General features: G+C 57.1%; 4 protein-coding genes across 6 annotated transcripts; 2 read left to right on the top strand and 2 right to left on the bottom strand.

The window, feature by feature from the left end:
- Positions 1-248: 248 nt before the first annotated feature.
- On the top strand, positions 249-11,947 carry LOC142035033 (feather keratin 1-like). Of its 3 annotated transcripts, none has more exons than XM_075036851.1 (2): positions 249-278; positions 654-1,411. In XM_075036851.1, the coding sequence occupies exon 2, from the start codon at positions 675-677 to the stop codon at positions 978-980; it is 306 nt and encodes a 101-aa protein (XP_074892952.1). In that variant the 5' UTR covers positions 249-278; positions 654-674; the 3' UTR covers positions 981-1,411. The 3 variants fall into 3 exon arrangements, with proteins under 3 accessions (XP_074892952.1, XP_074892953.1, XP_074892951.1); XM_075036852.1 differs by lacking the exon at positions 654-1,411 and adding an exon at positions 11,541-11,947 and having other exon boundaries at positions 259-278; XM_075036850.1 differs by lacking the exons at positions 249-278; positions 654-1,411 and adding exons at positions 11,250-11,279; positions 11,541-11,947.
- On the bottom strand, positions 4,497-6,074 carry LOC142035032 (feather keratin 1-like). Its single transcript, XM_075036849.1, has 2 exons — positions 6,045-6,074; positions 4,497-5,669 (listed from the first exon to the last, which is right to left on the bottom strand). The coding sequence occupies exon 2, from the start codon at positions 5,646-5,648 to the stop codon at positions 5,343-5,345; it is 306 nt and encodes a 101-aa protein (XP_074892950.1). The 5' UTR covers positions 5,649-5,669; positions 6,045-6,074; the 3' UTR covers positions 4,497-5,342.
- A 3,245-nt stretch (positions 11,948-15,192) lies between the features above and the next one.
- LOC142035034 (feather keratin 1-like) lies at positions 15,193-16,349 on the bottom strand. Its single transcript, XM_075036853.1, has 2 exons — positions 16,320-16,349; positions 15,193-15,951 (listed from the first exon to the last, which is right to left on the bottom strand). The coding sequence occupies exon 2, from the start codon at positions 15,928-15,930 to the stop codon at positions 15,625-15,627; it is 306 nt and encodes a 101-aa protein (XP_074892954.1). The 5' UTR covers positions 15,931-15,951; positions 16,320-16,349; the 3' UTR covers positions 15,193-15,624.
- Positions 16,350-21,524: 5,175 nt separating this feature from the next.
- LOC142035035 (feather keratin 1-like) lies at positions 21,525-22,574 on the top strand. Its single transcript, XM_075036854.1, has 2 exons — positions 21,525-21,554; positions 21,816-22,574. The coding sequence occupies exon 2, from the start codon at positions 21,837-21,839 to the stop codon at positions 22,140-22,142; it is 306 nt and encodes a 101-aa protein (XP_074892955.1). The 5' UTR covers positions 21,525-21,554; positions 21,816-21,836; the 3' UTR covers positions 22,143-22,574.
- Positions 22,575-25,458: the final 2,884 nt, after the last annotated feature.

Raw genomic sequence — 25,458 nt, forward strand, 5'->3', positions numbered from 1 at the left:
CAGGAGATCCTTGGGCCTCTCATCCTGGTATTTGACAGGAGCCTCTGTGGCCTCATGGGCGTGTCAGAAATGAGGAAGCGAAATGGCAGCGTTGACGGAAAGCAAAACACAACCTGTGCCATTAGGTAGGATATTTTGCTTTGGAGGTGAATCTGTTGGAAAATTACTGCCCGCGCGCAGTGACTGTGAGCCTGGGGCGGTGCAGGAGCAGTATAAAAGTGGGCCCTTCTCCTCTCTCTCTCATCCGCTCCTGTCGCCTCCATCTCCTTGGGAACAAGGTGAGTCTGGAGCCCTTTGTCCTCCTCGTCGTCCTCCACCTCTGTCATTTCTCAGCACATACCTGCCTCTTTGTCCCGCGCTGGGTCTTAGAGCTGCTTGCCATGGGAGAGGGAAGGGGGCAGAAGTTACGGGATGGAGAGCAGCTGGGGTCTTGGCTGGGGTGTCTATTGAGCCATGGGCTAGGCGGGGACCTCCCTGGGCTTAGTGGATCCTGGCAGGGCTCTTTTGGGATGAGGGGAAGGAGAAACCCGCGGACATCTCTACAGCGCCTCTGGCTCTCACCTCCACTGTGAGATTTGGCTCCCTTGTGGCGGGGTGACAGGCTGCTCCTCACCCAACCCTTGTGCTCTGCTCCCCGCTGCCCTCTCTCCCAGGTGCACCTCCGGACCCACAACATGTCCTGCTACAACCAGTGCCTGCCCTGCCAGCCCTGCGGCCCGACCCCGCTGGCCAACAGCTGCAACGAGCCCTGTGTCAGGCAGTGCCAGGACTCCACCGTCGTCATCCAGCCCTCCTCTGTGGTGGTGACCCTGCCCGGCCCCATCCTCAGCTCCTTCCCACAGAACACCGCCGTGGGATCCTCCACCTCCGCTGCCGTTGGCAGCATCCTCAGCTCTGAGGGAGTGCCCATCTCCTCCGGGGGCTTTGGCCTCTCCGGCTTTGGCAGCCGCTACTGCGGCAGGAGGTGCCTCCCCTGCTAAAGCTGCTGGCGATGGCCCTGGGCAAGGCCACCGGGGACCCAGGAGATGGAACCGCACTGGGGACGGAGCGTCGGCTTGTTGCTTTCAGACAGGCTGAGCAACGCCAGCACCCCTTGCAAAAGGACGGGGCCAGCCTCAGCTCTGAGAAAGCACAGCCCTTGCCTGCCTTTCCCCTCTTCCGCTCTCTCCTTTCCCTCCCGTCTCCTTGTTCCCTTGTGCTCCCCTGGGCTGTGAGCACCGCAAAGCCAGCCTAGGGAAGAGCTGCTGACCCTGCAGCCTCTGTGGGGCAGGCAGATGGACACCTGGAAGGATCTCCACCACAGCCATGGGGTGCAGACTCTTATATGCCCCTGGTGCTCTGTGTACTGGGACCCCCACCCAGACCGACCCTGTCTCCCTCTTGTGACTCATTAAAGTTCTGCTGCATCCCAGCCCATGCCTCTGTGTCATCTTCTCCCCTGAAAAATCTCTCCCAAGATGCCCAGGGAGAGAGATGTTGCTCGGGGGTGCTGCTGGGAAGGGGTTCTTGAGGATGGTTGTGCAGTGACAAAGGCTTGCCTTGAATATGCATAGTCATGCACCAGTTCACCCTCCCCTCCCTTTGGGAATGGTGAAGGCTCCCCATGTGCCTAATGCACCCCAAGTTTCCCCAGGGCAACACTCTCCTCACCATTGCTGTTTCAGTTTTCACAGAGGGAAGGACCATGCAGAGCCGGTTAAAAATCTTTCTTGTGGTGGGTTAACATTGTCTTGCCCACAGATTGGTGAGGATACCGTTTTTATCTTATTGATCACATCCATGGGGATGTGACAACATCCACCCTGCCATTTTACTCCCAAGAACTGCATCTCCTGTGCAGGTCCTTTGACCTTGCTTCTTTTTATGCCCAATCCACCTTTCAGAAGAATTGGAATTGTTCTTTTGCCCTTCTCAAACACTTCTCCTTTACTGCCCCACATGATGGGGCAACTAAACTGACAGCCTTCTTGCACAGCTCCTCCTTAGCAGCTGTCTTCCCCCTCAGTTTGCATAGACAGGCTTCCAGCTTAAAGGGGGACTCACCATCCCACTTCCTCAGTCCTCTCCCGGTCATGCAGGAGGAACCAGAGAGGGCCACACACCATGGTCTTGGGGGTCCCTTTCCCACTGACCATGGTGGGAGAGACCTGGCTCCACGGGGCGCCCCTCAAAGCTGAGGTGCTGGCCTGTGGGGACAAGAAGGGAGAGGGATTTTCTTCAAAATTTCAGAGGCGGGAAGATGCTCTCTCCACAGTTGCTGTATCCAGATCTGGGCAATATGTTGCTGCCAAGCTGTTAGAATATGACACTGGTGCATTCTGGACAAACTTTTTGACATGGCCCATATACACAGGGCATTATCTAGACATTTGGAGACCTTGTTGTCATCGTGGTCACCATAGATGACTTCCAGCACCGCTAATTCTCTCAGGTACTCAATGCCTTCCTAAGCAGGAGTCCACCTTCCTTGCTAAATCACAAGATCTTCCTTGATGTCCTGGTTTCAGCTGGGATAGAGTTAATTGTCTTCCTAGTAGCTAGTATAGTGCTATGGTTTGGGTTCAGTATGAGAAGACTGTTGATAACACACTGATGTTTTCAGTTGTTGCTAAGTAATGTTTAGACTAAGTCAAGGATTTTTCAGCTTCTCATGCCCAGCCAGCAAGAAGGCTGGAGGGGCACAAGCAGTTGGGAGGGAACACAGGCAGGACAGCTGACCCAAACTGGCTAACAGGGTATTCCATACCATGTGACGTCACGTCTAGTATATAAACTGGCAGTAGTGGGGCTGGGGGGATCTCTGCTCGGAAATTAACTGGGCGTCGGTCGGCGGGTGGTGACCCATTGCATTGTGCATCACTTGTAGATTCCAATCCTTTTATTATTATTATTATTACTGTTGTCATTTTATTACTGTTATTATTATCATTATTAGTTTCTTCCTTTCTGTCCTCTTAAACTGCTCTTATCTCAACCCACGAGTTTTACTTATTTTTTTTCTGATTCTCTCCCCATCCCACTGCGGGGAGTGGGGAGTAGGCGACTGGTTGCATGGTGCTTGTTTGCTGCCTGGGGTTAAACCACGACACTTGAACAGGTATCTTGCCCTCACACTTGACAGGAGACACCTCCAGAGACTGCAATTCATTGCCTCTTTTCCAATTCCACTGTCAACTCCCCAGTCCCTAGCGAGGGATCTCATCTGCTGAGCTTCCTTACCTTCCAATTCCTGACTGTTGGCCCCACTCTCCCAGCTTTGGAGTTGCCAGGCAGTAATCCACTCACCCGGCAGGTGCCTGTAATCTTTACACTCCTCTCAAAGTTCTCTCGAGGTCAGGGACCAGGTACTTTCCATCTCTTGAGTGATTGAGTGATTTCTCTCACTTCTTCCTCCCCTTCTTTGCTGAAGGACTGGCTTCCCAGACAGACTGCCTCCTCCCCACTCCCTTACTAATCAATGATATGGACCCATTCACCTCCTTGCCCACTATTTCTTTTTCACTACTGGAGCGATTACTGTAGGTGGTGTTTGCGTCCCTATTTCCACCATGGTGTTCTCAGATGTGGTTTGGGTCTCTGCCTCAACTACCACGTTCTTACATGTAGTTTGGATCCCTGGCTGAATCGTGACATTTGCAGAGATAGTTTGGGTCCCTGTCTAACCACTGTCCTCTGGTAATACTGAGTCGTGGCTCGATAGGCACAGGTCAAGCTCCAATACAGTGCTAAAAGCTGCCCCCCAGGGACCGGCCATGGCAGGGCGTGTTTCACTGTTGCCTCACCCAAAAGTTGTCTCTTCTTTTGCCAGCATGACACCAGATTCCACAAAAGCCATAGTAGGCCAACAGTGTTAATTAGCAGTATTAAACACCTCACGTAAGGGTGGACAAGGACCTCGGGAGCTTGCACAACAAACAACTCACGTCAGTCCCAGATGGGAAGAGGGAGGTGTATTCCCTCATCCTCTCCACAAGACAGCTCTCCCAGCGCAGTAAAGGGCATGAATACCAGGGCAAACCACATGGCCTTTGGTTCTATTCACAAGTTCCCAAGCTCAGCCAAATAAAGAGATAAGTAGTGCAGCAAGCAAACTCCCTGACCTGCACAGAGGCCAGACCATTAGTAACTACTACAGCTATAGCACGCTCAGTTCAAAACTGCCATTGTCTTGAGCCCCATGTTAAGCACCAACAAGACCGTGGTGACTTGATATTGCCTGGCCACCAGGTGCCCACCAAGGTGTTCTACCACTCCCCTTCCTCATCAAGAACGGGCGGGCAAAATAAGATGAAAAAAAACGGAGTTAAGATACAGGTAGTTTAATGAAGAAAACCAAAGAGTCCAAGAAGATTTAGTCTCTACTTCCCATCAGCAGGTGATGTCCAGGCACTCCTGGGAAGCAGAGCTACAGTATGCTTAGCAGTTGCTCGAAAGACAAACAACTTAATAATGAATGCCTCTCCGCCGCCCCCGCCCCCCCACCCCACTTTCTCCTTTCTCTTAGCATTTATTGCTGCATATGATGTCACAGGGTGTGGACTATCCCTTTGTTCAGTCTGGGTCAGCTGTCCTGGCTATGTCTCCTCCCAACCTCTTGCCCACGCGCAGCCTACTGGCATTTTGGAGAAGGAGTTGGAGAGAATGGGTTGCTGCTGTGACACCACTGCCCAGCAAAAGGAACACATTTACCTGTTATCAACACCATTTTAGCTACAACTACCAAGAACCAGTAGGAGGGCTAATATGGTGAAAATTAAACTCCATCCCAAGTAGAACCTATACAATGCTGTTACAATCACTGCCCATTCACCCCCAACTACCCCTTCCCAGAAAGAGCACTGAGCAACATCTCTCTCCCTGGGCATCATGGGAGAGTGTCTGCAGGGGGAAGGATGACAACGAGGCATGGGATGGGATGCAGCAGAACTTTAATGAGTCACAAGAGGGAGACAGGGTCAGTCTGGGTGGGGGTCCCAGTACACAGAGCACCAGGGGCATATAAGAGTCTGCACCCCATGGCTGTGGTGGAGATCCTTCCAGGTGTCCATCTGCCTGCTCCATAGAGGGAGCAGGGTCAGCAGCTCTTCCCTAGGCTGGCTTTGTGGTGCTCACAGCCCAGGGGAGCACAAGGGAACAAGGAGACGGGAGGGAAAGGAGAGAGCGGAAGAGGGGAAAGGCAGGCAAGGGCTGTGCTTTCTCAGAGCTGAGGCTGGCCCCGTCCTTTTGCAAGGGGTGCTGGGGTTGCTCAGCCTGTCTGAAAGCAACAAGCCAATGCTCCGTCCCCAGTGCGGTTCCATCTCCTGGGTCCCCGGTGGCCTTGCCCAGGGCCATCGCCAGCAGCTTTAGCAGGGGAGGCACCTCCTGCCGCAGTAGCGGCTGCCAAAGCCGGAGAGGCCAAAGCCCCCGGAGGAGATGGGCACTCCCTCAGAGCTGAGGATGCTGCCAACGGCAGCAGAGGTGGAGGATCCCACGGCGGTGTTCTGCGGGAAGGAGCTGAGGATGGGGCCGGGCAGGGTCACCACCACAGAGGAGGGCTGGATGACGACGGTGGAGTCCTGGCACTGCCTGACACAGGGCTCGTTGCAGCTGTTGGCCAGCGGGGTCGGGCCGCAGGGCTGGCAGGGCAGGCACTGGTTGTAGCAGGACATGTTGTGGGTCCGGAGGTGCACCTGGGAGAGAGGGCAGCGGGGAGCAGACCACAAGGGTTGGGTGAGGAGCAGCCTGTCACCCCGCCACAAGGGAGCCAAATCTCACAGTGGAGGTGAGAGCCAGAGGCGCTGTAGAGATGTCCGCGGGTTTCTCCTTCCCCTCATCCCAAAAGAGCCCTGCCAGGAGCCACTAAGCCCAGGGAGGTCCCCGCCTAGCCCATGGCTCAATAGACACCCCAGCCAAGACCCCAACTGCTCTCCATCCCGTAACTTCTGCCCCCTTCCCTCTCCCATGGCAAGCAGCTCTAAGACCCAGCGCGGGACAAAGAGGCAGGTATGTGCTGAGAAATGACAGAGGTGGAGGACGACGAGGAGGAGAAAGGGCTCCAGACTCACCTTGTTCCCAAGGAGATGGAGGCGACAGGAGCGGATGAGAGAGAGAGGAGAAGGGCCCACTTTTATACTGCTCCTGCACCGCCCCAGGCTCACAGTCACTGCGCGCGGGCAGTAATTTTCCAACAGATTCACCTCCAAAGCAAAATATCCTACCTAATGGCACAGGTTGTGTTTTGCTTTCCGTCAACGCTGCCATTTCGCTTCCTCATTTCTGACACGCCCATGAGGCCACAGAGGCTCCTGTCAAATACCAGGATGAGAGGCCCAAGGATCTCCTGGGCAGGAACACAGCAGTACAGGCAGAAGATGTGCCCCCGAGTGCTGGAAGGGTCCATGCCGACAGGGGACATCGGTCTGGGGAAATCTGGTGAGCTCGTTTACAACCCTCCTTGCATGTGCGCATATCCCTCCGCCAATGCAGTCCTCCTCTGGGTGCCCAAAGGCTCCTGTGACTGAGGACATGCCGCATCCTTCTCCCACCCTGACTGCCTCCACGCTCGCTCCAGCAGTCACTGGTCATTGACCCGATTGGCAGGTGGGCTGCCCTACTGTTTTCAAGTGCCTTCACCCAAGGAAAGCTTCTCCTTCTGGGGAGACATTTGACAGTTTGTTTGGCAAAGTCGTCCCCTCTCGTGGCAGCCTCTGGGGGTCCCCCCCCAGCGCCGTCAGCAGGCTTGCGGAAGGAAAGCTTTGCCCTCCCGCACCACCCGATTCCTCAACAAGCCCTGTGGAGTCGGGTCCGTCCTCACTAACAAAGGGGTGTGTTGGGGCTCAGGACAGCGCCTCGTTCCTCCCACTCTCCACCATGCACTTTGGTCGCACGCTTTGGACACTGACCTGCAGGAGACACAAAGGCCTGGCCACTTTTCCAAAACACGCTGGCCATCCTGCGACCACCCCCAAGCTGTGGGAGCGCTGGCAAGAAGGTCATGCTGAGGGCAATGGCCCTTGGGTCTCCCTGGAGCTGTGTACTTGGGCACAAGCCCAGTGCTCGGACATGGTTTTCCTGGGGCAGGGATGGAACCGCCCTGGCTGCAGGGGAATTCAGCCCTGCATGGGACACGGCTCGCAGACAGCACGCGCTCCCGGCTTGGCCTCACGCCAAGAGGCTGACACACGGCCAACCCAAAATTAGAGCGTGACTCGCCATGGGTAGGGAGAGTCTATCCCAGGAAGCTTGGCTACTGAAGGCATTCCCTTGCCCTCCTGGGGCGCGTCCCAGCTCCTCCGTGGCTGCAGGGCAGGGAAGTGCATCACCTCCTTGATGTAGTCGAGAGCTGGTTTTGCACCCAGGGCCCTTCTGAGCACATCCCCTCCCTGAGCATCCCCAGGCCCATAGCACTGCGGGGTCCTGCCAGCCCTCGCTCGCTGGGGAACTGGGGGAAGTTTCCCTACATCTCCAGCGGTGCTGCAAGCTGAGGAGGCCTGTGGGGCATGGGAAAGAAGGCATGCTGAAGCACCAATGCCATGAGAGGACATATATTGCCTGGGACCCAGGGATGAGTCCCAGCCGCTGGGGACATGTTTTCGGCAACCCTTTCTTTCCCTCCACGGAGCATTCCGGAGAGCTCCTCGCCACAGCCCAGTCTCTTTGGCCAGGAAGATGAGGCCTGTCCGTCCACCCTCCACGCCTCTCCCCAAGGCTGACCCTGGCGGCACATCTGCCCAGAGGAGGTTCAAGGGCTCTAAGATCGTAGCATAGTTCAGTCCCCCGTCCGTACTTAGGCAAGAGGTTCTTCCCTTCCCGGTGCAGGACTTGCCATCTGACCTTCCTGAGTGCCATGAGGCTCCTGTGGCCCCGTCCTCCAGCTGGTCTACGGCTCCCCTTGCAGCACGGCTGCCCTGGAGCACGTCACCTGGCTTGTATGGGTTGACTCTTCTCAGGCAGTCCTTGATTTGAAGCCCAGCCACTGCTGGGAGGGCCGCGCCTCCTTCCTTCAACTCTTTCAGAGGGCACATCGGCCCGGGAGAACTTGTACGTAAAGAGTGACAGAGAGAAGGCATGGGCGCCCCCCAGACTGCTCTCTGTCCACTCTTCAGGAAATCAGCCACCCCAGTCAGCAGCGGGCCCGCTTCTTCCTCCGTCACTCTTCGGCTACTCTTGCAGGGGTCGATCTTGCTCTTGATGCTTGCTGCCTGTTGCTCTTCATGCCCCTTGCAAGACTCAAGGCACGCTGAGCTTTGACTTTCCTAACAGCATCCCAACATGCCTAGGAATTATGTCCAAATTCCTCCTTTGCAGCTCGTCCCTCCTTACCACTCCAGGATGCTGCCTTTTGACGTTGGTGCTCTGCCTTGAGTACCCCACTTAGCCAGAGCTGGTCTGCCGAGACATCTGTTTGTTTTCCTGTGCACCGGGCTGGACCATACTTGCGCTTGGACCATGAGGTGCCTAAGGCACTGCCAGCTCTTCTGAGCTCTTTTGTGCTTCACAGCTGCCTCCGCGGCATCCGACCTACCAGCTGCCTGACTAGGCCAAAGTCAGCGTGCCTGAAGTCCAGGGGCTGTACTCTGCTACTCGCTTTCCTCCCTGCCGTCGGGTCAGGTCGTGAACTCCACTGTTTCTCCGGTGTGACAACCACGCCTGCCCTTGATTCCAATGTTCCCAACCAGTTCTTCCCTCTTCGGGGCACCCGTCTTCTGCCCATGACAGAATCGCAGGATCCCTGAGGTTGGAAGGGACCTCTGGAGATCGTCTAGTCCAACCGCCCCTGCTCAGAGCACGGTCAGCCTTTGGAGGATGCTCAGGGCCAAGTCCTGTCAAGCTCAGCATCCCTACAACGATGGAGAAGCCACAACGTGTCCGTGGCAACCCCATCCAGTACGTGACCACCCTCACACTAACAAAGTCTTTCCTTATGTTTTTGTGGGATTTCCCATAGTTCAATATGTGCCTCTCACCTCTTGCCCCTTCACCGCATAGGACAGTCTGACTCGATGTTCTTGACCCTCTCCCCTCAGCTCTTTTACGCATTGCTAAGAGGCGTGCCGCGGGGCCTTCGCTCCTCCAGGGTGAACAACCCCACCGCTCACAGCCCCTCCTGCCTCAGGGGCTCCAGTCGCTTTGTGGGCTCCGTCACCCTTTGCTGGACTCGCGCCAGTATGGCCGTGTGTTTTGGGTTTGTGTGGAGGGTTTTGGTAGCGGGGGAGGGGCTGCAGGGTTGGCTCCCGTGAGAAGCTCCTGGAAGATGCCCCGGCTCCAAGGTGGACCCGCCTCTGACCAAGGCCGACCCAATCAGTGATGGCGGTAGCGCCTCTGGGATAACATAGTTAAGAAGGGGAACCTACAGTGGGGGAGGAGATTGGAATGTGAGAGAAACCCCTGTGCAGATACCAAGGTCAGGGAAGAAGGAGGGGGAGGAGGTGAGGGCCCTGCGGCCCGTGGTGAGACGGCAGGCTGTCCCCCTGCAGCCCGTGGAGGTGAGCGGGGAAGCAGATGCCCACTTGCAGCCCGTGGAGGACCCCACGCTGGAGCAGTCGCATGCCCCCGAAGATGGCCGTGACTCCATGGGAAAGCCCGCGCTGCAGCAGTCTGTGACTGAAGATCGGTCCGCGGAAAGGACCCATGCCCGAGAAGCTGGTGAAGGACTGCAGCCCGTGGAAGGACTCACGCTGGAGAAGTTTGTGAAGCACTCTCTCCCGTGGGAGGGACCCCACGCTGGAGCAGGGGAAGAGTGTGAGGAGTCGTCCCCCTGCGGGGGAAGGACCGGCAGAGACAAACGTGTGGCGAACTGACCGCAACGCCCATTCCCCGTCCCCCTGTGCCGCTGGGGGAGGACGTAGAGAAAACCGGGAGTGGAGCTGAGCCGGGAAGGAGGGAGGGGTGGGGGGAAGATGTTCTAAGGTTTGGGTTTACAGATTCTCAGTATCCTTGTTTTGGTTTGATTTGTAGTAAATTAAACTGATTTTGTTTCTTCCCCAAGTTGAGCCTGTCTTTTGCCCGCGACCGTAAGCGGCGAGTGATCCCTCCCTCTCCTTGTCTCGACCCGCGAGCTTTTCTTTATATTTTCTCCTCATCCCACCGGGGCCGCGGCAGGGGAGGAGGGAGCGAGCGGCTTCGTGGTGCTTTGATACCGACTGAGCTTGAACCACGACACCGTGCATCTCTCATCCTGGGGAGGCACAGACTCGACGCTCTTTGCGGCAGTTGTGGTCTCAGCACTGCTGAGCAGAGAAGAGGGATCACCTTCCGTGACCTGATGGCAAACCCCTTCCTAATGCAGCCCAGGATGCTTTCAAATGCCATTTCTGCAAGGGTGCAGGCCTGCCTCATGGTGTCCACCGGGACCCACATCCTCCGCTGCAAAGCTGTTTGGCAGCCCATCGGCCCCAGCCTGGAGTAGTGCAGGAGGTTCTTCCTCCCCCACTGCAGGACTTTGCATAAAGGGGCTTAAACGTCATTGGCCCCAGGCTGGGCCCCTGCAGTGCACCAGGAGTGAGTGTCTGCCAGCTGGACTTGGTGCTGCTCATCACAACCCTTGCAGTCCAGCAGCCATGCCAGATTTCAATCCCCTGCACTGCCCTCTTCCCCAGCCCGTATTTTGGTAGTTGGTCTCTCGGATTGTGTCCTGGTTTCGGCTGGAATAAAGTTAATTTTCTTCCTGGCAGCTGGTAGAGTGCTCTGGTTTGGATTTAGGATGACAATAATGGTGATAACGCACTGATGTCTCAGTCATTGCTAAGCGGTGCTTCTACTAACTATGCTGCTGACCTACCTGGAAGAAGACTTTCTTGTTGCCCTCCACGTGCTTTGCCTGATTCAACTCCAGGCGGGCTTTGATTTTGCTAACACCAACCCCGCATACGCAGACAGCAGCGGCAGGCAGAGCCGGGCCTCTTCCTGCAAAGGGAGGTGCAAACAATCGCACTTCACTGCCCCAAGCCAGCACCCCCTGCCTGCACAGGACCCCTCCAGCACGTGGGAGGCATCTTCCGCCCAAATTGACGCAGCCCTGCCCGGGATATCCTTGGGAGTCTCATGCCGGCACATGAAAGGAGCCTGCATGGCAGACCAAGCAAGTCAGAAACGAGGAAATGAAATGGCAGCGTTGACGGAAACAAAAACACCACCTGTGCCATTAGGTAGGATATTTTGCTTTGGAGGTGAGTCTGTTGGAAAATTACTGCCCGCGTGCAGTGACTGTGGGCCTGGGGCGGTGCAGGAGCAGTATAAAAGCGGGCCCTTCTCCTCACTCTCTCATCCACTCCTCTCGCCTCCATCTCCTTGGGAAAAAGGTGAGTACGAAGGCCTAACTCCTACTCCGCATCCTCCTCCAGCATTTCTCAGCACACACCCTATCTTATGCTGGGTCGTGGGGCTACTTAATCATGGGAGAGGGAAGGGGGCTGAAAGTGTGGCATGGAGACAGGCTGGGGCTTGGCTGAGGTGAGCTATGGGCTCTTGCCTCCAGCTCGTGCCTTGTCTCCTCATGGTGGGGTGACAGGCTGCTCCTCACCCAACCCTTGTGGTCTGCTCCCCGCTGCCCTCTCTCCCAGGTGCACCTCCGGACCCACGACATGTCCTGCTACAACCAGTGCCTGCCCTGCCAGCCCTGCGGCCCGACCCCGCTGGCCAACAGCTGCAACGAGCCCTGTGTCAGGCAGTGCCAGGACTCCACCGTCGTCATCCAGCCCTCCCCCGTGGTGGTGACCCTGCCCGGCCCCATCCTCAGCTCCTTCCCGCAGAACACCGCCGTGGGATCCTCCACCTCCGCTGCCGTTGGCAGCATCCTCAGCTCTGAGGGAGTGCCCATCTCCTCCGGGGGCTTTGGCCTCTCCGGCTTTGGCAGCCGCTACTGCGGCAGGAGGTGCCTCCCCTGCTAAAGCTGCTCCCTGCACTGAGGCCTCCGCTTGGATCGACCTCGTTTCCCTCTTTTGACTCATTAAAGTTCTTCTGCATCACAGCCCCTGCCTCCGTGTCATCCTTTCCCCTGCAGATGCTCTCCCAAGATGGCCAGGCGGAGAGCTGTTGCTCAGGAGTGGTTCTGGGAGGGGGTTGTTGGGGATGGTTTCGCACTGATTGTCAACAGAGGCTTGCATCGAGTATGCTTGCTCATGCAGCAGCTGATGCTCTAGTTTCTAAATTTTACTGCCTCTTTGGACCGGGATAGAATTACCCAACAAAGTTCAGTGACTACCGTCGACTTTGTCGTGCACACCTTTTGTTTTTCCTCAGTAAACTCAACGCTGTGATGCAAGTAGTCAGGAGGGAATGTGGTTTTGACAAGACGTACGCACTAGCTTCCCAGGAGAGCCCAGGAGAACCCATCCTAACCTTCGCATTCTCAAAGGGAGGGACACAGTGCAGTGCGCTGCCTCATCGTAGAGCCATCTTACCATAGAATCAGAGAATGGTAGTGGTTGGAAGAGACCTTGAAAGATCATCCAGTCGAACCCCGCTGCCATGGGCAGGGACATCTGTCACTAGATCACGCTACTCACAGTTCTGTTGAACCCGTCTTTGAATACTTCCAACGATGGGGCATCCCATCATTCTGTGGGCAACCTTTTCCAGTGTCTCACCACCTTCATCATCATCAAATTCTTCCTTTTGTCCAATCTACATCTACCCTATTTCAGTTTAAAACTGTTGCTCCTTGTCCTATCGCTAGAGACCTTGACAAAAAGTCCCTCTCCGAATTTCTTGCGAGTCCCCTTTATATCTGGAGAGGCTGCAATAAGGTCTCCCCATAGCCTTCTCTGCTCCGGGCTGAGCAGCCCCAACTCCCTCAGCCTTTCTTCACAAGAGGGGTCCTAGAGCCCCCTTACCATTTTTGCAGTCCATCTCTGGAGCTGCTCTAAGAGGTCCCTGTCTTTTTTGTACTGGGGACCCCAGGCTGGGTGCATTGCTCCAGGTGGGGTCTAACGAGAGCAGACTAGAAGCAGAGAATCTCCACCCTCAGCCTGCTTGGCCACACTTCTTTTTGTGCAGCCCAGGCCACGAGTGGCTTTCTGGGCTGCAAGCGCCCATTGCTGGCTCATGTCCATGACTCATGTCCATGACTCCCCCCAGAGTCCTCCTCTGCGGGGCTGCTCTCAACCATTCATCCTTCAGTCCGTATTGATAGAGTTGATACAGGGGATTGCCCCAACGCAGGCGCAGGCCCTTGCACTTGGCCTTGTTGAAGTTCCTGAGTTTCACATGGGACCATTCCTCACGCATGTCAAGATCCCTCTGGATTGCATGCCTCCCCTCCAGCGTAACAGTTGCACCCCTCAGCTTGGTGTCACGCACAAACTTGCTGAGGGTGCACTCAGTCCCGCTATCTATGTCACTGATGAAGGTATGAAATAGTATGGGTCCCGGTACAGACCCCTGAAGGACACCACTCGTTGCTGGTTTCCACTTGGAGATTGAGCTGTTGACTAGAACTCCTTGGATGCAGCCAAAGTGCCCTTGGGGCACTGCCAGTTGCAGGTGAGGAAGGCATCCATGACTCCACCAGAGCCCCTGGCCATCAGGCCCGGCTTTGCTGAGCCTCTGCCCAGACGTGTCCTCTTGGCCTCGGGGCACGTGCTGCGGAAGGGGCACATGGACACTGCTTGACCTCAGCTGAGGAGCCTGGGCTGTGGAAGGCGCTGGGAGGGCAGCAGCCCCACAGGCTCCTGGGAAGCGGACAAGAGGGGAGAAGAAGAGAGGCGAGACGAGGGGCGGCAATTCCTCTTGGCCTGGCTGCCACTGTTCCGGGGGAGGAGGCTCGAGTACAAAAATGGCCCCAGAGGACAATAGGAGAGGGAATGGGGGAACCAGGCCGTACTGGCGCTGGCTGCGATGGAGGTAATTTTCTTCATAGCAGCCTCTGTGGTGCTCTGTTTTAAATGTAAGGGTAAACCAGTGCAGATAACACTGCAGTGCTTGCACAGCTTCAAGGCCATCCCTCTTTCCTAGTCTGCACCCCTGCAGGGAAGGCTAGTGGTGGGCAAGCAGCCGAGAGGGGACACAGCCAGGACAGCTGATCTGAATTGACCAAAGGGCTACTCCATGCCATATAACATCATGCTCAGCAATGAAACTGCGGGCAGTCTTTCCAAAGTAGCTGTCCTTTGCAGACTGGCTGGGCATCAGTCTGCTGGTGCTAGGTGGTGGGTGATCGCCTTTGCATCACTTGGTTTCTTTCTCTTTTTTTCCCTTCCCCACTTAAACTGTCCTGATCTTGACCCCAAGGTTTTTTTGGAGTCCTTCTCTTCCAATTCTTGCCCCATCCCACTCGGACAGCAGACGGAGAAAACAGCTGGTGAGTGCTTAGTGCTGGTTGAGGTCAACGGACCACACAGGCCCATAGGCAGCGCATGTCCTGCTTGCCCTGCTCCTTCGCTGTCTGTGCCCAGGGCTTCCTGGGAAAGTTTCTGGAGACAGGGAGGCAGGGAGAGACTCAGGGCAGGAAGAGAGGGAGCGGGTGTGGGCTGAGCGTCTCGAAGGGCTGCCTGGGAGCTCTCCAAAGCGGTGCGGTGACCAGCAGCAAAGGCTGCAGAAAGACTTGCAGCCGAGAAAGGGGAGCTGCTGAACGGCTGCAGGACACTGCTGGGCAAGATGATACATGTCCACCCAGAGCCCTGATCAGCAGCTAAACTTGGTAGCAAGCGGCCCTGTCTCTCCACACGTGCTTCTACCCCTGGCAAGCAGCAGCCCAAAAGCGGGGCCAGGGGAAGGTGCTCTTGCAGTAACACCATCCAAACGGGTGCGACTCCCAGCACTGCTCAGCGCTCTCCAGACGGCATGTAGAAAGCTGTGTTGAGTTTTGGGCTGAAAAGCAAGGAAGACCTTGAGCAAGTGGAGCGAGTTCAGAGGAGGGTGGCCAGGATGGTGAGAGGGCTTGAGCACTTGGCTGGGGAGGAGAGGCTGAGGGTGCAGGGCTTGCTGAGCGTGGAGAAGAGAATGCTTTGGTGGGAGCCCTAAAATCATCTTTGGAGTAGCTATGGTCATTAGACTGCATCGGGTCATCCTATCCAGCCCCAGATAGGCAGGGAAATTCAGAAAGCAGAGGGTCAACCTGAGCATGACTAAGCGTCTTCAGTGCAAGCCTCTGTTGAAAATCACGGCACAAGCATCCCCAGCAACCCCCTCCCAGAACCACCCCCGAGCAACATCTCTCTCCCTGGGCATCATGGGACAGTGTCTGCAGGGGAAAGGATGAGACGAAGGCATGGGTTGGGATGCAGCAGAACTTTAATGAGTCAAAAGAGGGAGACGGGGTCGGTCTGGGTGGGAGTCCCAGTACACAGAGCACCAGGGGCAGAAAAGAATCTGTGCCCCATGGCTGTGGTGGAGATCCTTCCAGGTGTCCATCTGCCTGCCCCACAGAGGGAGCAGGGTCAGCAGCTCTTCCCTAGGCTGGCTTTGTGGTGCTCACAGCCCAGGGGAGCACAAGGGAACAAGGAGACGGGAGGGAAAGGAGAGAGCGGAAGAGGGGAAAGGCAGGCAAGGGCTGTGCTTTCTCAGAGCTGAGGCTGGCCCCGTCCTTTTGCAAGGGGTGCTGGCGTTGCTCAGCCTGTCTGAAAGCAACAAGCCGACGCTCCGTCCCCAGTGCGGTTCCATCTCCTGGGTCCCCGGTGGCCTTGCCCAGGGCCATCGCCAGCAGCTTTAGCAGGGGAGGCACCTCCTGCCGCAGTAGCGGCTGCCAAAGCCGGAGAGGCCAAAGCCCCCGGAGGAGATGGGCACTCCCTCAGAGCTGAGGATGCTGCCAACGGCAGCGGAGGTGGAGGATCCCACGGCGGTGTTCTGCGGGAAGGAGCTGAGGATGGGGCCGGGCAGGGTCACCACCACGGGGGAGGGCTGGATGACGACGGTGGAGTCCTGGCACTGCCTGACACAGGGCTCGTTGCAGCTGTTGGCCAGCGGGGTCGGGCCGCAGGGCTGGCAGGGCAGGCACTGGTTGTAGCAGGACATGTCGTGGGTCCGGAGGTGCACCTGGGAGAGAGGGCAGCGGGGAGCAGACCACAAGGGTTGGGTGAGGAGCAGCCTGTCACCCCACCACAAGGGAGCCAAAACTCAGGCAAGAGCCAGAGGCGCTGTAGAGATGTTCGCGGGTTTCTCCTTCCCCTCATCCCAAAAGAGCCCTGCCAGGAGCCACTAAGCCCAGGGAGGTCCCCGCCTAGCCCATGGCTCAATAGACACCCCAGCCAAGACCCCAACTGCTCTCCATCCCGTAACTTCTGCCCCCTTCCCTCTCCCATGGCAAGCAGCTCTAAGACCCAGCGCGGGACAAAGAGGCAGGTATGTGCTGAGAAATGACAGAGGTGGAGGACGACGAGGAGGAGAAAGGGCTCCAGACTCACCTTGTTCCCAAGGAGATGGAGGCGACAGGAGCGGATGAGAGAGAGAGGAGAAGGGCCCACTTTTATACTGCTCCTGCACCGCCCCAGGCTCACAGTCACTGCGCGCGGGCAGTAATTTTCCAACAGATTCACCTCCAAAGCAAAATATCCTACCTAATGGCACAGGTTGTGTTTTGCTTTCCGTCAACGCTGCCATTTCGCTTCCTCATTTCTGACACGCCCATGAGGCCACAGAGGCTCCTGTCAAATACCAGGATGAGAGGCCCAAGGATCTCCTGGGCAGGAACACAGCAGTACAGGCAGAAGATGTGCCCCCGAGTGCTGGAAGGGTCCATGCCGACAGGGGACATCGGTCTGGGGAAATCTGGTGAGCTCGTTTACAACCCTCCTTGCATGTGCGCATATCCCTCCGCCAATGCAGTCCTCCTCTGGGTGCCCAAAGGCTCCTGTGACTGAGGACATGCCGCATCCTTCTCCCACCCTGACTGCCTCCACGCTCGCTCCAGCAGTCACTGGTCATTGACCCGATTGGCAGGTGGGCTGCCCTACTGTTTTCAAGTGCCTTCACCCAAGGAAAGCTTCTCCTTCTGGGGAGACATTTGACAGTTTGTTTGGCAAAGTCGTCCCCTCTCGTGGCAGCCTCTGGGGGTCCCCCCCCAGCGCCGTCAGCAGGCTTGCGGAAGGAAAGCTTTGCCCTCCCGCACCACCCGATTCCTCAACAAGCCCTGTGGAGTCGGGTCCGTCCTCACTAACAAAGGGGTGTGTTGGGGCTCAGGACAGCGCCTCGTTCCTCCCACTCTCCACCATGCACTTTGGTCGCACGCTTTGGACACTGACCTGCAGGAGACACAAAGGCCTGGCCACTTTTCCAAAACACGCTGGCCATCCTGCGACCACCCCCAAGCTGTGGGAGCGCTGGCAAGAAGGTCATGCTGAGGGCAATGGCCCTTGGGTCTCCCTGGAGCTGTGTACTTGGGCACAAGCCCAGTGCTCGGACATGGTTTTCCTGGGGCAGGGATGGAACCGCCCTGGCTGCAGGGGAATTCAGCCCTGCATGGGACACGGCCCGCAGACAGCACGCGCTCCCGGCTTGGCCTCACGCCAAGAGGCTGACACACGGCCAACCCAAAATTAGAGCGTGACTCGCCATGGGTAGGGAGAGTCTATCCCAGGAAGCTTGGCTACTGAAGGCATTCCCTTGCCCTCCTGGGGCGCGTCCCAGCTCCTCCGTGGCTGCAGGGCAGGGAAGTGCATCACCTCCTTGATGTAGTCGAGAGCTGGTTTTGCACCCAGGGCCCTTCTGAGCACATCCCCTCCCTGAGCATCCCCAGGCCCATAGCACTGCGGGGTCCTGCCAGCCCTCGCTCGCTGGGGAACTGGGGGAAGTTTCCCTACATCTCCAGCGGTGCTGCAAGCTGAGGAGGCCTGTGGGGCATGGGAAAGAAGGCATGCTGAAGCACCAATGCCATGAGAGGACATATATTGCCTGGGACCCAGGGATGAGTCCCAGCCGCTGGGGACATGTTTTCGGCAACCCTTTCTTTCCCTCCACGGAGCATTCCGGAGAGCTCCTCGCCACAGCCCAGTCTCTTTGGCCAGGAAGATGAGGCCTGTCCGTCCACCCTCCACGCCTCTCCCCAAGGCTGACCCTGGCGGCACATCTGCCCAGAGGAGGTTCAAGGGCTCTAAGATCGTAGCATAGTTCAGTCCCCCGTCCGTACTTAGGCAAGAGGTTCTTCCCTTCCCGGTGCAGGACTTGCCATCTGACCTTCCTGAGTGCCATGAGGCTCCTGTGGCCCCGTCCTCCAGCTGGTCTACGGCTCCCCTTGCAGCACTGCTGCCCTGGAGCACGTCACCTGGCTTGTATGGGTTGACTCTTCTCAGGCAGTCCTTGATTTGAAGCCCAGCCACTGCTGGGAGGGCCGCGCCTCCTTCCTTCAACTCTTTCAGAGGGCACATCGGCCCGGGAGAACTTGTACGTAAAGAGTGACAGAGAGAAGGCATGGGCGCCCCCCAGACTGCTCTCTGTCCACTCTTCAGGAAATCAGCCACCCCAGTCAGCAGCGGGCCCGCTTCTTCCTCCGTCACTCTTCGGCTACTCTTGCAGGGGTCGATCTTGCTCTTGATGCTTGCTGCCTGTTGCTCTTCATGCCCCTTGCAAGACTCAAGGCACGCTGAGCTTTGACTTTCCTAACAGCATCCCAACATGCCTAGGAATTATGTCCAAATTCCTCCTTTGCAGCTCGTCCCTCCTTACCACTCCAGGATGCTGCCTTTTGACGTTGGTGCTCTGCCTTGAGTACCCCACTTAGCCAGAGCTGGTCTGCCGAGACATCTGTTTGTTTTCCTGTGCACCGGGCTGGACCATACTTGCGCTTGGACCATGAGGTGCCTAAGGCACTGCCAGCTCTTCTGAGCTCTTTTGTGCTTCACAGCTGCCTCCGCGGCATCCGACCTACCAGCTGCCTGACTAGGCCAAAGTCAGCGTGCCTGAAGTCCAGGGGCTGTACTCTGCTACTCGCTTTCCTCCCTGCCGTCGGGTCAGGTCGTGAACTCCACTGTTTCTCCGGTGTGACAACCACGCCTGCCCTTGATTCCAATGTTCCCAACCAGTTCTTCCCTCTTCGGGGCACCCGTCTTCTGCCCATGACAGAATCGCAGGATCCCTGAGGTTGGAAGGGACCTCTGGAGATCGTCTAGTCCAACCGCCCCTGCTCAGAGCACGGTCAGCCTTTGGAGGATGCTCAGGGCCAAGTCCTGTCAAGCTCAGCATCCCTACAACGATGGAGAAGCCACAACGTGTCCGTGGCAACCCCATCCAGTACGTGACCACCCTCACACTAACAAAGTCTTTCCTTATGTTTTTGTGGGATTTCCCATAGTTCAATATGTGCCTCTCACCTCTTGCCCCTTCACCGCATAGGACAGTCTGACTCGATGTTCTTGACCCTCTCCCCTCAGCTCTTTTACGCATTGCTAAGAGGCGTGCCGCGGGGCCTTCGCTCCTCCAGGGTGAACAACCCCACCGCTCACAGCCCCTCCTGCCTCAGGGGCTCCAGTCGCTTTGTGGGCTCCGTCACCCTTTGCTGGACTCGCGCCAGTATGGCCGTGTGTTTTGGGTTTGTGTGGAGGGTTTTGGTAGCGGGGGAGGGGCTGCAGGGTTGGCTCCCGTGAGAAGCTCCTGGAAGATGCCCCGGCTCCAAGGTGGACCCGCCTCTGACCAAGGCCGACCCAATCAGTGATGGCGGTAGCGCCTCTGGGATAACATAGTTAAGAAGGGGAACCTACAGTGGGGGAGGAGATTGGAATGTGAGAGAAACCCCTGTGCAGATACCAAGGTCAGGGAAGAAGGAGGGGGAGGAGGTGAGGGCCCTGCGGCCCGTGGTGAGACGGCAGGCTGTCCCCCTGCAGCCCGTGGAGGTGAGCGGGGAAGCAGATGCCCACTTGCAGCCCGTGGAGGACCCCACGCTGGAGCAGTCGCATGCCCCCGAAGATGGCCGTGACTCCATGGGAAAGCCCGCGCTGCAGCAGTCTGTGACTGAAGATCGGTCCGCGGAAAGGACCCATGCCCGAGAAGCTGGTGAAGGACTGCAGCCCGTGGAAGGACTCACGCTGGAGAAGTTTGTGAAGCACTCTCTCCCGTGGGAGGGACCCCACGCTGGAGCAGGGGAAGAGTGTGAGGAGTCGTCCCCCTGCGGGGGAAGGACCGGCAGAGACAAACGTGTGGCGAACTGACCGCAACGCCCATTCCCCGTCCCCCTGTGCCGCTGGGGGAGGACGTAGAGAAAACCGGGAGTGGAGCTGAGCCGGGAAGGAGGGAGGGGTGGGGGGAAGATGTTCTAAGGTTTGGGTTTACAGATTCTCAGTATCCTTGTTTTGGTTTGATTTGTAGTAAATTAAACTGATTTTGTTTCTTCCCCAAGTTGAGCCTGTCTTTTGCCCGCGACCGTAAGCGGCGAGTGATCCCTCCCTCTCCTTGTCTCGACCCGCGAGCTTTTCTTTATATTTTCTCCTCATCCCACCGGGGCCGCGGCAGGGGAGGAGGGAGCGAGCGGCTTCGTGGTGCTTTGATACCGACTGAGCTTGAACCACGACACCGTGCATCTCTCATCCTGGGGAGGCACAGACTCGACGCTCTTTGCGGCAGTTGTGGTCTCAGCACTGCTGAGCAGAGAAGAGGGATCACCTTCCGTGACCTGATGGCAAACCCCTTCCTAATGCAGCCCAGGATGCTTTCAAATGCCATTTCTGCAAGGGTGCAGGCCTGCCTCATGGTGTCCACCGGGACCCACATCCTCCGCTGCAAAGCTGTTTGGCAGCCCATCGGCCCCAGCCTGGAGTAGTGCAGGAGGTTCTTCCTCCCCCACTGCAGGACTTTGCATAAAGGGGCTTAAACGTCATTGGCCCCAGGCTGGGCCCCTGCAGTGCACCAGGAGTGAGTGTCTGCCAGCTGGACTTGGTGCTGCTCATCACAACCCTTGCAGTCCAGCAGCCATGCCAGATTTCAATCCCCTGCACTGCCCTCTTCCCCAGCCCGTATTTTGGTAGTTGGTCTCTCGGATTGTGTCCTGGTTTCGGCTGGAATAAAGTTAATTTTCTTCCTGGCAGCTGGTAGAGTGCTCTGGTTTGGATTTAGGATGACAATAATGGTGATAACGCACTGATGTCTCAGTCGTTGCTAAGCGGTGCTTCTACTAACTATGCTGCTGACCTACCTGGAAGAAGACTTTCTTGTTGCCCTCCACGTGCTTTGCCTGATTCAACGCCAGGCGGGCTTTGATTTTGCTAACACCAACCCCGCATACGCAGACAGCAGCGGCAGGCAGAGCCGGGCCTCTTCCTGCAAAGGGAGGTGCAAACAATCGCACTTCACTGCCCCAAGCCAGCACCCCCTGCCTGCACAGGACCCCTCCAGCACGTGGGAGGCATCTTCCGCCCAAATTGACGCAGCCCTGCCCGGGATATCCTTGGGAGTCTCATGCCGGCACATGAAAGGAGCCTGCATGGCAGACCAAGCAAGTCAGAAACGAGGAAATGAAATGGCAGCGTTGACGGAAACAAAAACACCACCTGTGCCATTAGGTAGGATATTTTGCTTTGGAGGTGAGTCTGTTGGAAAATTACTGCCCGCGTGCAGTGACTGTGGGCCTGGGGCGGTGCAGGAGCAGTATAAAAGCGGGCCCTTCTCCTCACTCTCTCATCCACTCCTCTCGCCTCCATCTCCTTGGGAAAAAGGTGAGTACGAAGGCCTAACTCCTACTCCGCATCCTCCTCCAGCATTTCTCAGCACACACCCTATCTTATGCTGGGTCGTGGGGCTACTTAATCATGGGAGAGGGAAGGGGGCTGAAAGTGTGGCATGGAGACAGGCTGGGGCTTGGCTGAGGTGAGCTATGGGCTCTTGCCTCCAGCTCGTGCCTTGTCTCCTCATGGTGGGGTGACAGGCTGCTCCTCACCCAACCCTTGTGGTCTGCTCCCCGCTGCCCTCTCTCCCAGGTGCACCTCCGGACCCACGACATGTCCTGCTACAACCAGTGCCTGCCCTGCCAGCCCTGCGGCCCGACCCCGCTGGCCAACAGCTGCAACGAGCCCTGTGTCAGGCAGTGCCAGGACTCCACCGTCGTCATCCAGCCCTCCCCCGTGGTGGTGACCCTGCCCGGCCCCATCCTCAGCTCCTTCCCGCAGAACACCGCCGTGGGATCCTCCACCTCCGCTGCCGTTGGCAGCATCCTCAGCTCTGAGGGAGTGCCCATCTCCTCCGGGGGCTTTGGCCTCTCCGGCTTTGGCAGCCGCTACTGCGGCAGGAGGTGCCTCCCCTGCTAAAGCTGCTGGCGATGGCCCTGGGCAAGGCCACCGGGGACCCAGAAGATGGAACCGCACTGGGGACGGAGCGTCGGCTTGTTGCTTTCAGACAGGCTGAGCAACGCCAGCACCCCTTGCAAAAGGACGGGGCCAGCCTCAGCTCTGAGAAAGCACAGCCCTTGCCTGCCTTTCCCCTCTTCCGCTCTCTCCTTTCCCTCCCGTCTCCTTGTTCCCTTGTGCTCCCCTGGGCTGTGAGCACCACAAAGCCAGCCTAGGGAAGAGCTGCTGACCCTGCAGCCTCTGTGGGGCAGGCAGATGGACACCTGGAAGGATCTCCACCACAGCCATGGGGTACAGATTCTTTTCTGCCCCTGGTGCTCTGTGTACTGGGACTCCCACCCAGACCGACCCCGTCTCCCTCTTTTGACTCATTAAAGTTCTGCTGCATCCCAACCCATGCCTTCGTCTCATCCTTTCCCCTGCAGACACTGTCCCATGATGCCCAGGGAGAGAGATGTTGCTCGGGGGTGGTTCTGGGAGGGGGTTGCTGGGGATGCTTGTGCCGTGATTTTCAACAGAGGCTTGCACTGAAGACGCTTAGTCATGCTCAGGTTGACCCTCTGCTTTCTGAACTTCCCTGCCTATCTGGGGCTGGATAGGATGACCCGATGCAGTCTAATGACCATAGCTACTCCAAAGATGATTTTAGGGCTCCCACCAAAGCATTCTCTTCTCCACGCTCAGCAAGCCCTGCACCCTCAGCCTCTCCTCCCCAGCCAAGTGCTCAAGCCCTCTCACCATCCTGGCCACCCTCCTCTGAACTCGCTCCACTTGCTCAAGGTCTTCCTTGCTTTTCAGCCCAAAACTCAACACAGCTTTCTACATGCCGTCTGGAGAGCGCTGAGCAGTGCTGGGAGTCGCACCCGTTTGGATGGTGTTACTGCAAGAGCACCTTCCCCTGGCCCCGCTTTTGGGCTGCTGCTTGCCAGGGGTAGAAGCACGTGTGGAGAGACAGGGCCGCTTGCTACCAAGTTTAGCTGCTGATCAGGGCTCTGGGTGGACATGTATCATCTTGCCCAGCGGTGTCCTGCAGCCGTTCAGCAGCTCCCCTTTCTCGGCTGCAAGTCTTTCTGCAGCCTTTGCTGCTGGTCACCGCACCGCTTTGGAGAGCTCCCAGGCAGCCCTTCGAGACGCTCAGCCCACACCCGCTCCCTCTCTTCCTGCCCTGAGTCTCTCCCTGCCTCCCTGTCTCCAGAAACTTTCCCAGGAAGCCCTGGGCACAGACAGCGAAGGAGCAGGGCAAGCAGGACATGCGCTGCCTATGGGCCTGTGTGGTCCGTTGACCTCAACCAGCACTAAGCACTCACCAGCTGTTTTCTCCATCTGCTGTCCGAGTGGGATGGGGCAAGAATTGGAAGAGAAGGACTCCAAAAAAACCTTGGGGTCAAGATCAGGACAGTTTAAGTGGGGAAGGGAAAAAAAGAGAAAGAAACCAAGTGATGCAAAGGCGATCACCCACCACCTAGCACCAGCAGACTGATGCCCAGCCAGTCTGCAAAGGACAGCTACTTTGGAAAGACTGCCCGCAGTTTCATTGCTGAGCATGATGTTATATGGCATGGAGTAGCCCTTTGGTCAATTCAGATCAGCTGTCCTGGCTGTGTCCCCTCTCGGCTGCTTGCCCACCACTAGCCTTCCCTGCAGGGGTGCAGACTAGGAAAGAGGGATGGCCTTGAAGCTGTGCAAGCACTGCAGTGTTATCTGCACTGGTTTACCCTTACATTTAAAACAGAGCACCACAGAGGCTGCTATGAAGAAAATTACCTCCATCGCAGCCAGCGCCAGTACGGCCTGGTTCCCCCATTCCCTCTCCTATTGTCCTCTGGGGCCATTTTTGTACTCGAGCCTCCTCCCCCGGAACAGTGGCAGCCAGGCCAAGAGGAATTGCCGCCCCTCGTCTCGCCTCTCTTCTTCTCCCCTCTTGTCCGCTTCCCAGGAGCCTGTGGGGCTGCTGCCCTCCCAGCGCCTTCCACAGCCCAGGCTCCTCAGCTGAGGTCAAGCAGTGTCCATGTGCCCCTTCCGCAGCACGTGCCCCGAGGCCAAGAGGACACGTCTGGGCAGAGGCTCAGCAAAGCCGGGCCTGATGGCCAGGGGCTCTGGTGGAGTCATGGATGCCTTCCTCACCTGCAACTGGCAGTGCCCCAAGGGCACTTTGGCTGCATCCAAGGAGTTCTAGTCAACAGCTCAATCTCCAAGTGGAAACCAGCAACGAGTGGTGTCCTTCAGGGGTCTGTACCGGGACCCATACTATTTCATACCTTCATCAGTGACATAGATAGCGGGACTGAGTGCACCCTCAGCAAGTTTGTGCGTGACACCAAGCTGAGGGGTGCAACTGTTACGCTGGAGGGGAGGCATGCAATCCAGAGGGATCTTGACATGCGTGAGGAATGGTCCCATGTGAAACTCAGGAACTTCAACAAGGCCAAGTGCAAGGGCCTGCGCCTGCGTTGGGGCAATCCCCTGTATCAACTCTATCAATACGGACTGAAGGATGAATGGTTGAGAGCAGCCCCGCAGAGGAGGACTCTGGGGGGAGTCATGGACATGAGTCATGGACATGAGCCAGCAATGGGCGCTTGCAGCCCAGAAAGCCACTCGTGGCCTGGGCTGCACAAAAAGAAGTGTGGCCAAGCAGGCTGAGGGTGGAGATTCTCTGCTTCTAGTCTGCTCTCGTTAGACCCCACCTGGAGCAATGCACCCAGCCTGGGGTCCCCAGTACAAAAAAGACAGGGACCTCTTAGAGCAGCTCCAGAGATGGACTGCAAAAATGGTAAGGGGGCTCTAGGACCCCTCTTGTGAAGAAAGGCTGAGGGAGTTGGGGCTGCTCAGCCCGGAGCAGAGAAGGCTATGGGGAGACCTTATTGCAGCCTCTCCAGATATAAAGGGGACTCGCAAGAAATTCGGAGAGGGACTTTTTGTCAAGGTCTCTAGCGATAGGACAAGGAGCAACAGTTTTAAACTGAAATAGGGTAGATGTAGATTGGACAAAAGGAAGAATTTGATGATGATGAAGGTGGTGAGACACTGGAAAAGGTTGCCCACAGAATGATGGGATGCCCCATCGTTGGAAGTATTCAAAGACGGGTTCAACAGAACTGTGAGTAGCGTGATCTAGTGACAGATGTCCCTGCCCATGGCAGCGGGGTTCGACTGGATGATCTTTCAAGGTCTCTTCCAACCACTACCATTCTCTGATTCTATGGTAAGATGGCTCTACGATGAGGCAGCGCACTGCACTGTGTCCCTCCCTTTGAGAATGCGAAGGTTAGGATGG

This window comes from Buteo buteo, chromosome 9 (genome assembly GCF_964188355.1).
Source record: "Buteo buteo chromosome 9, bButBut1.hap1.1, whole genome shotgun sequence".
Classification (NCBI taxonomy): Eukaryota; Metazoa; Chordata; class Aves; order Accipitriformes; family Accipitridae; genus Buteo; species Buteo buteo.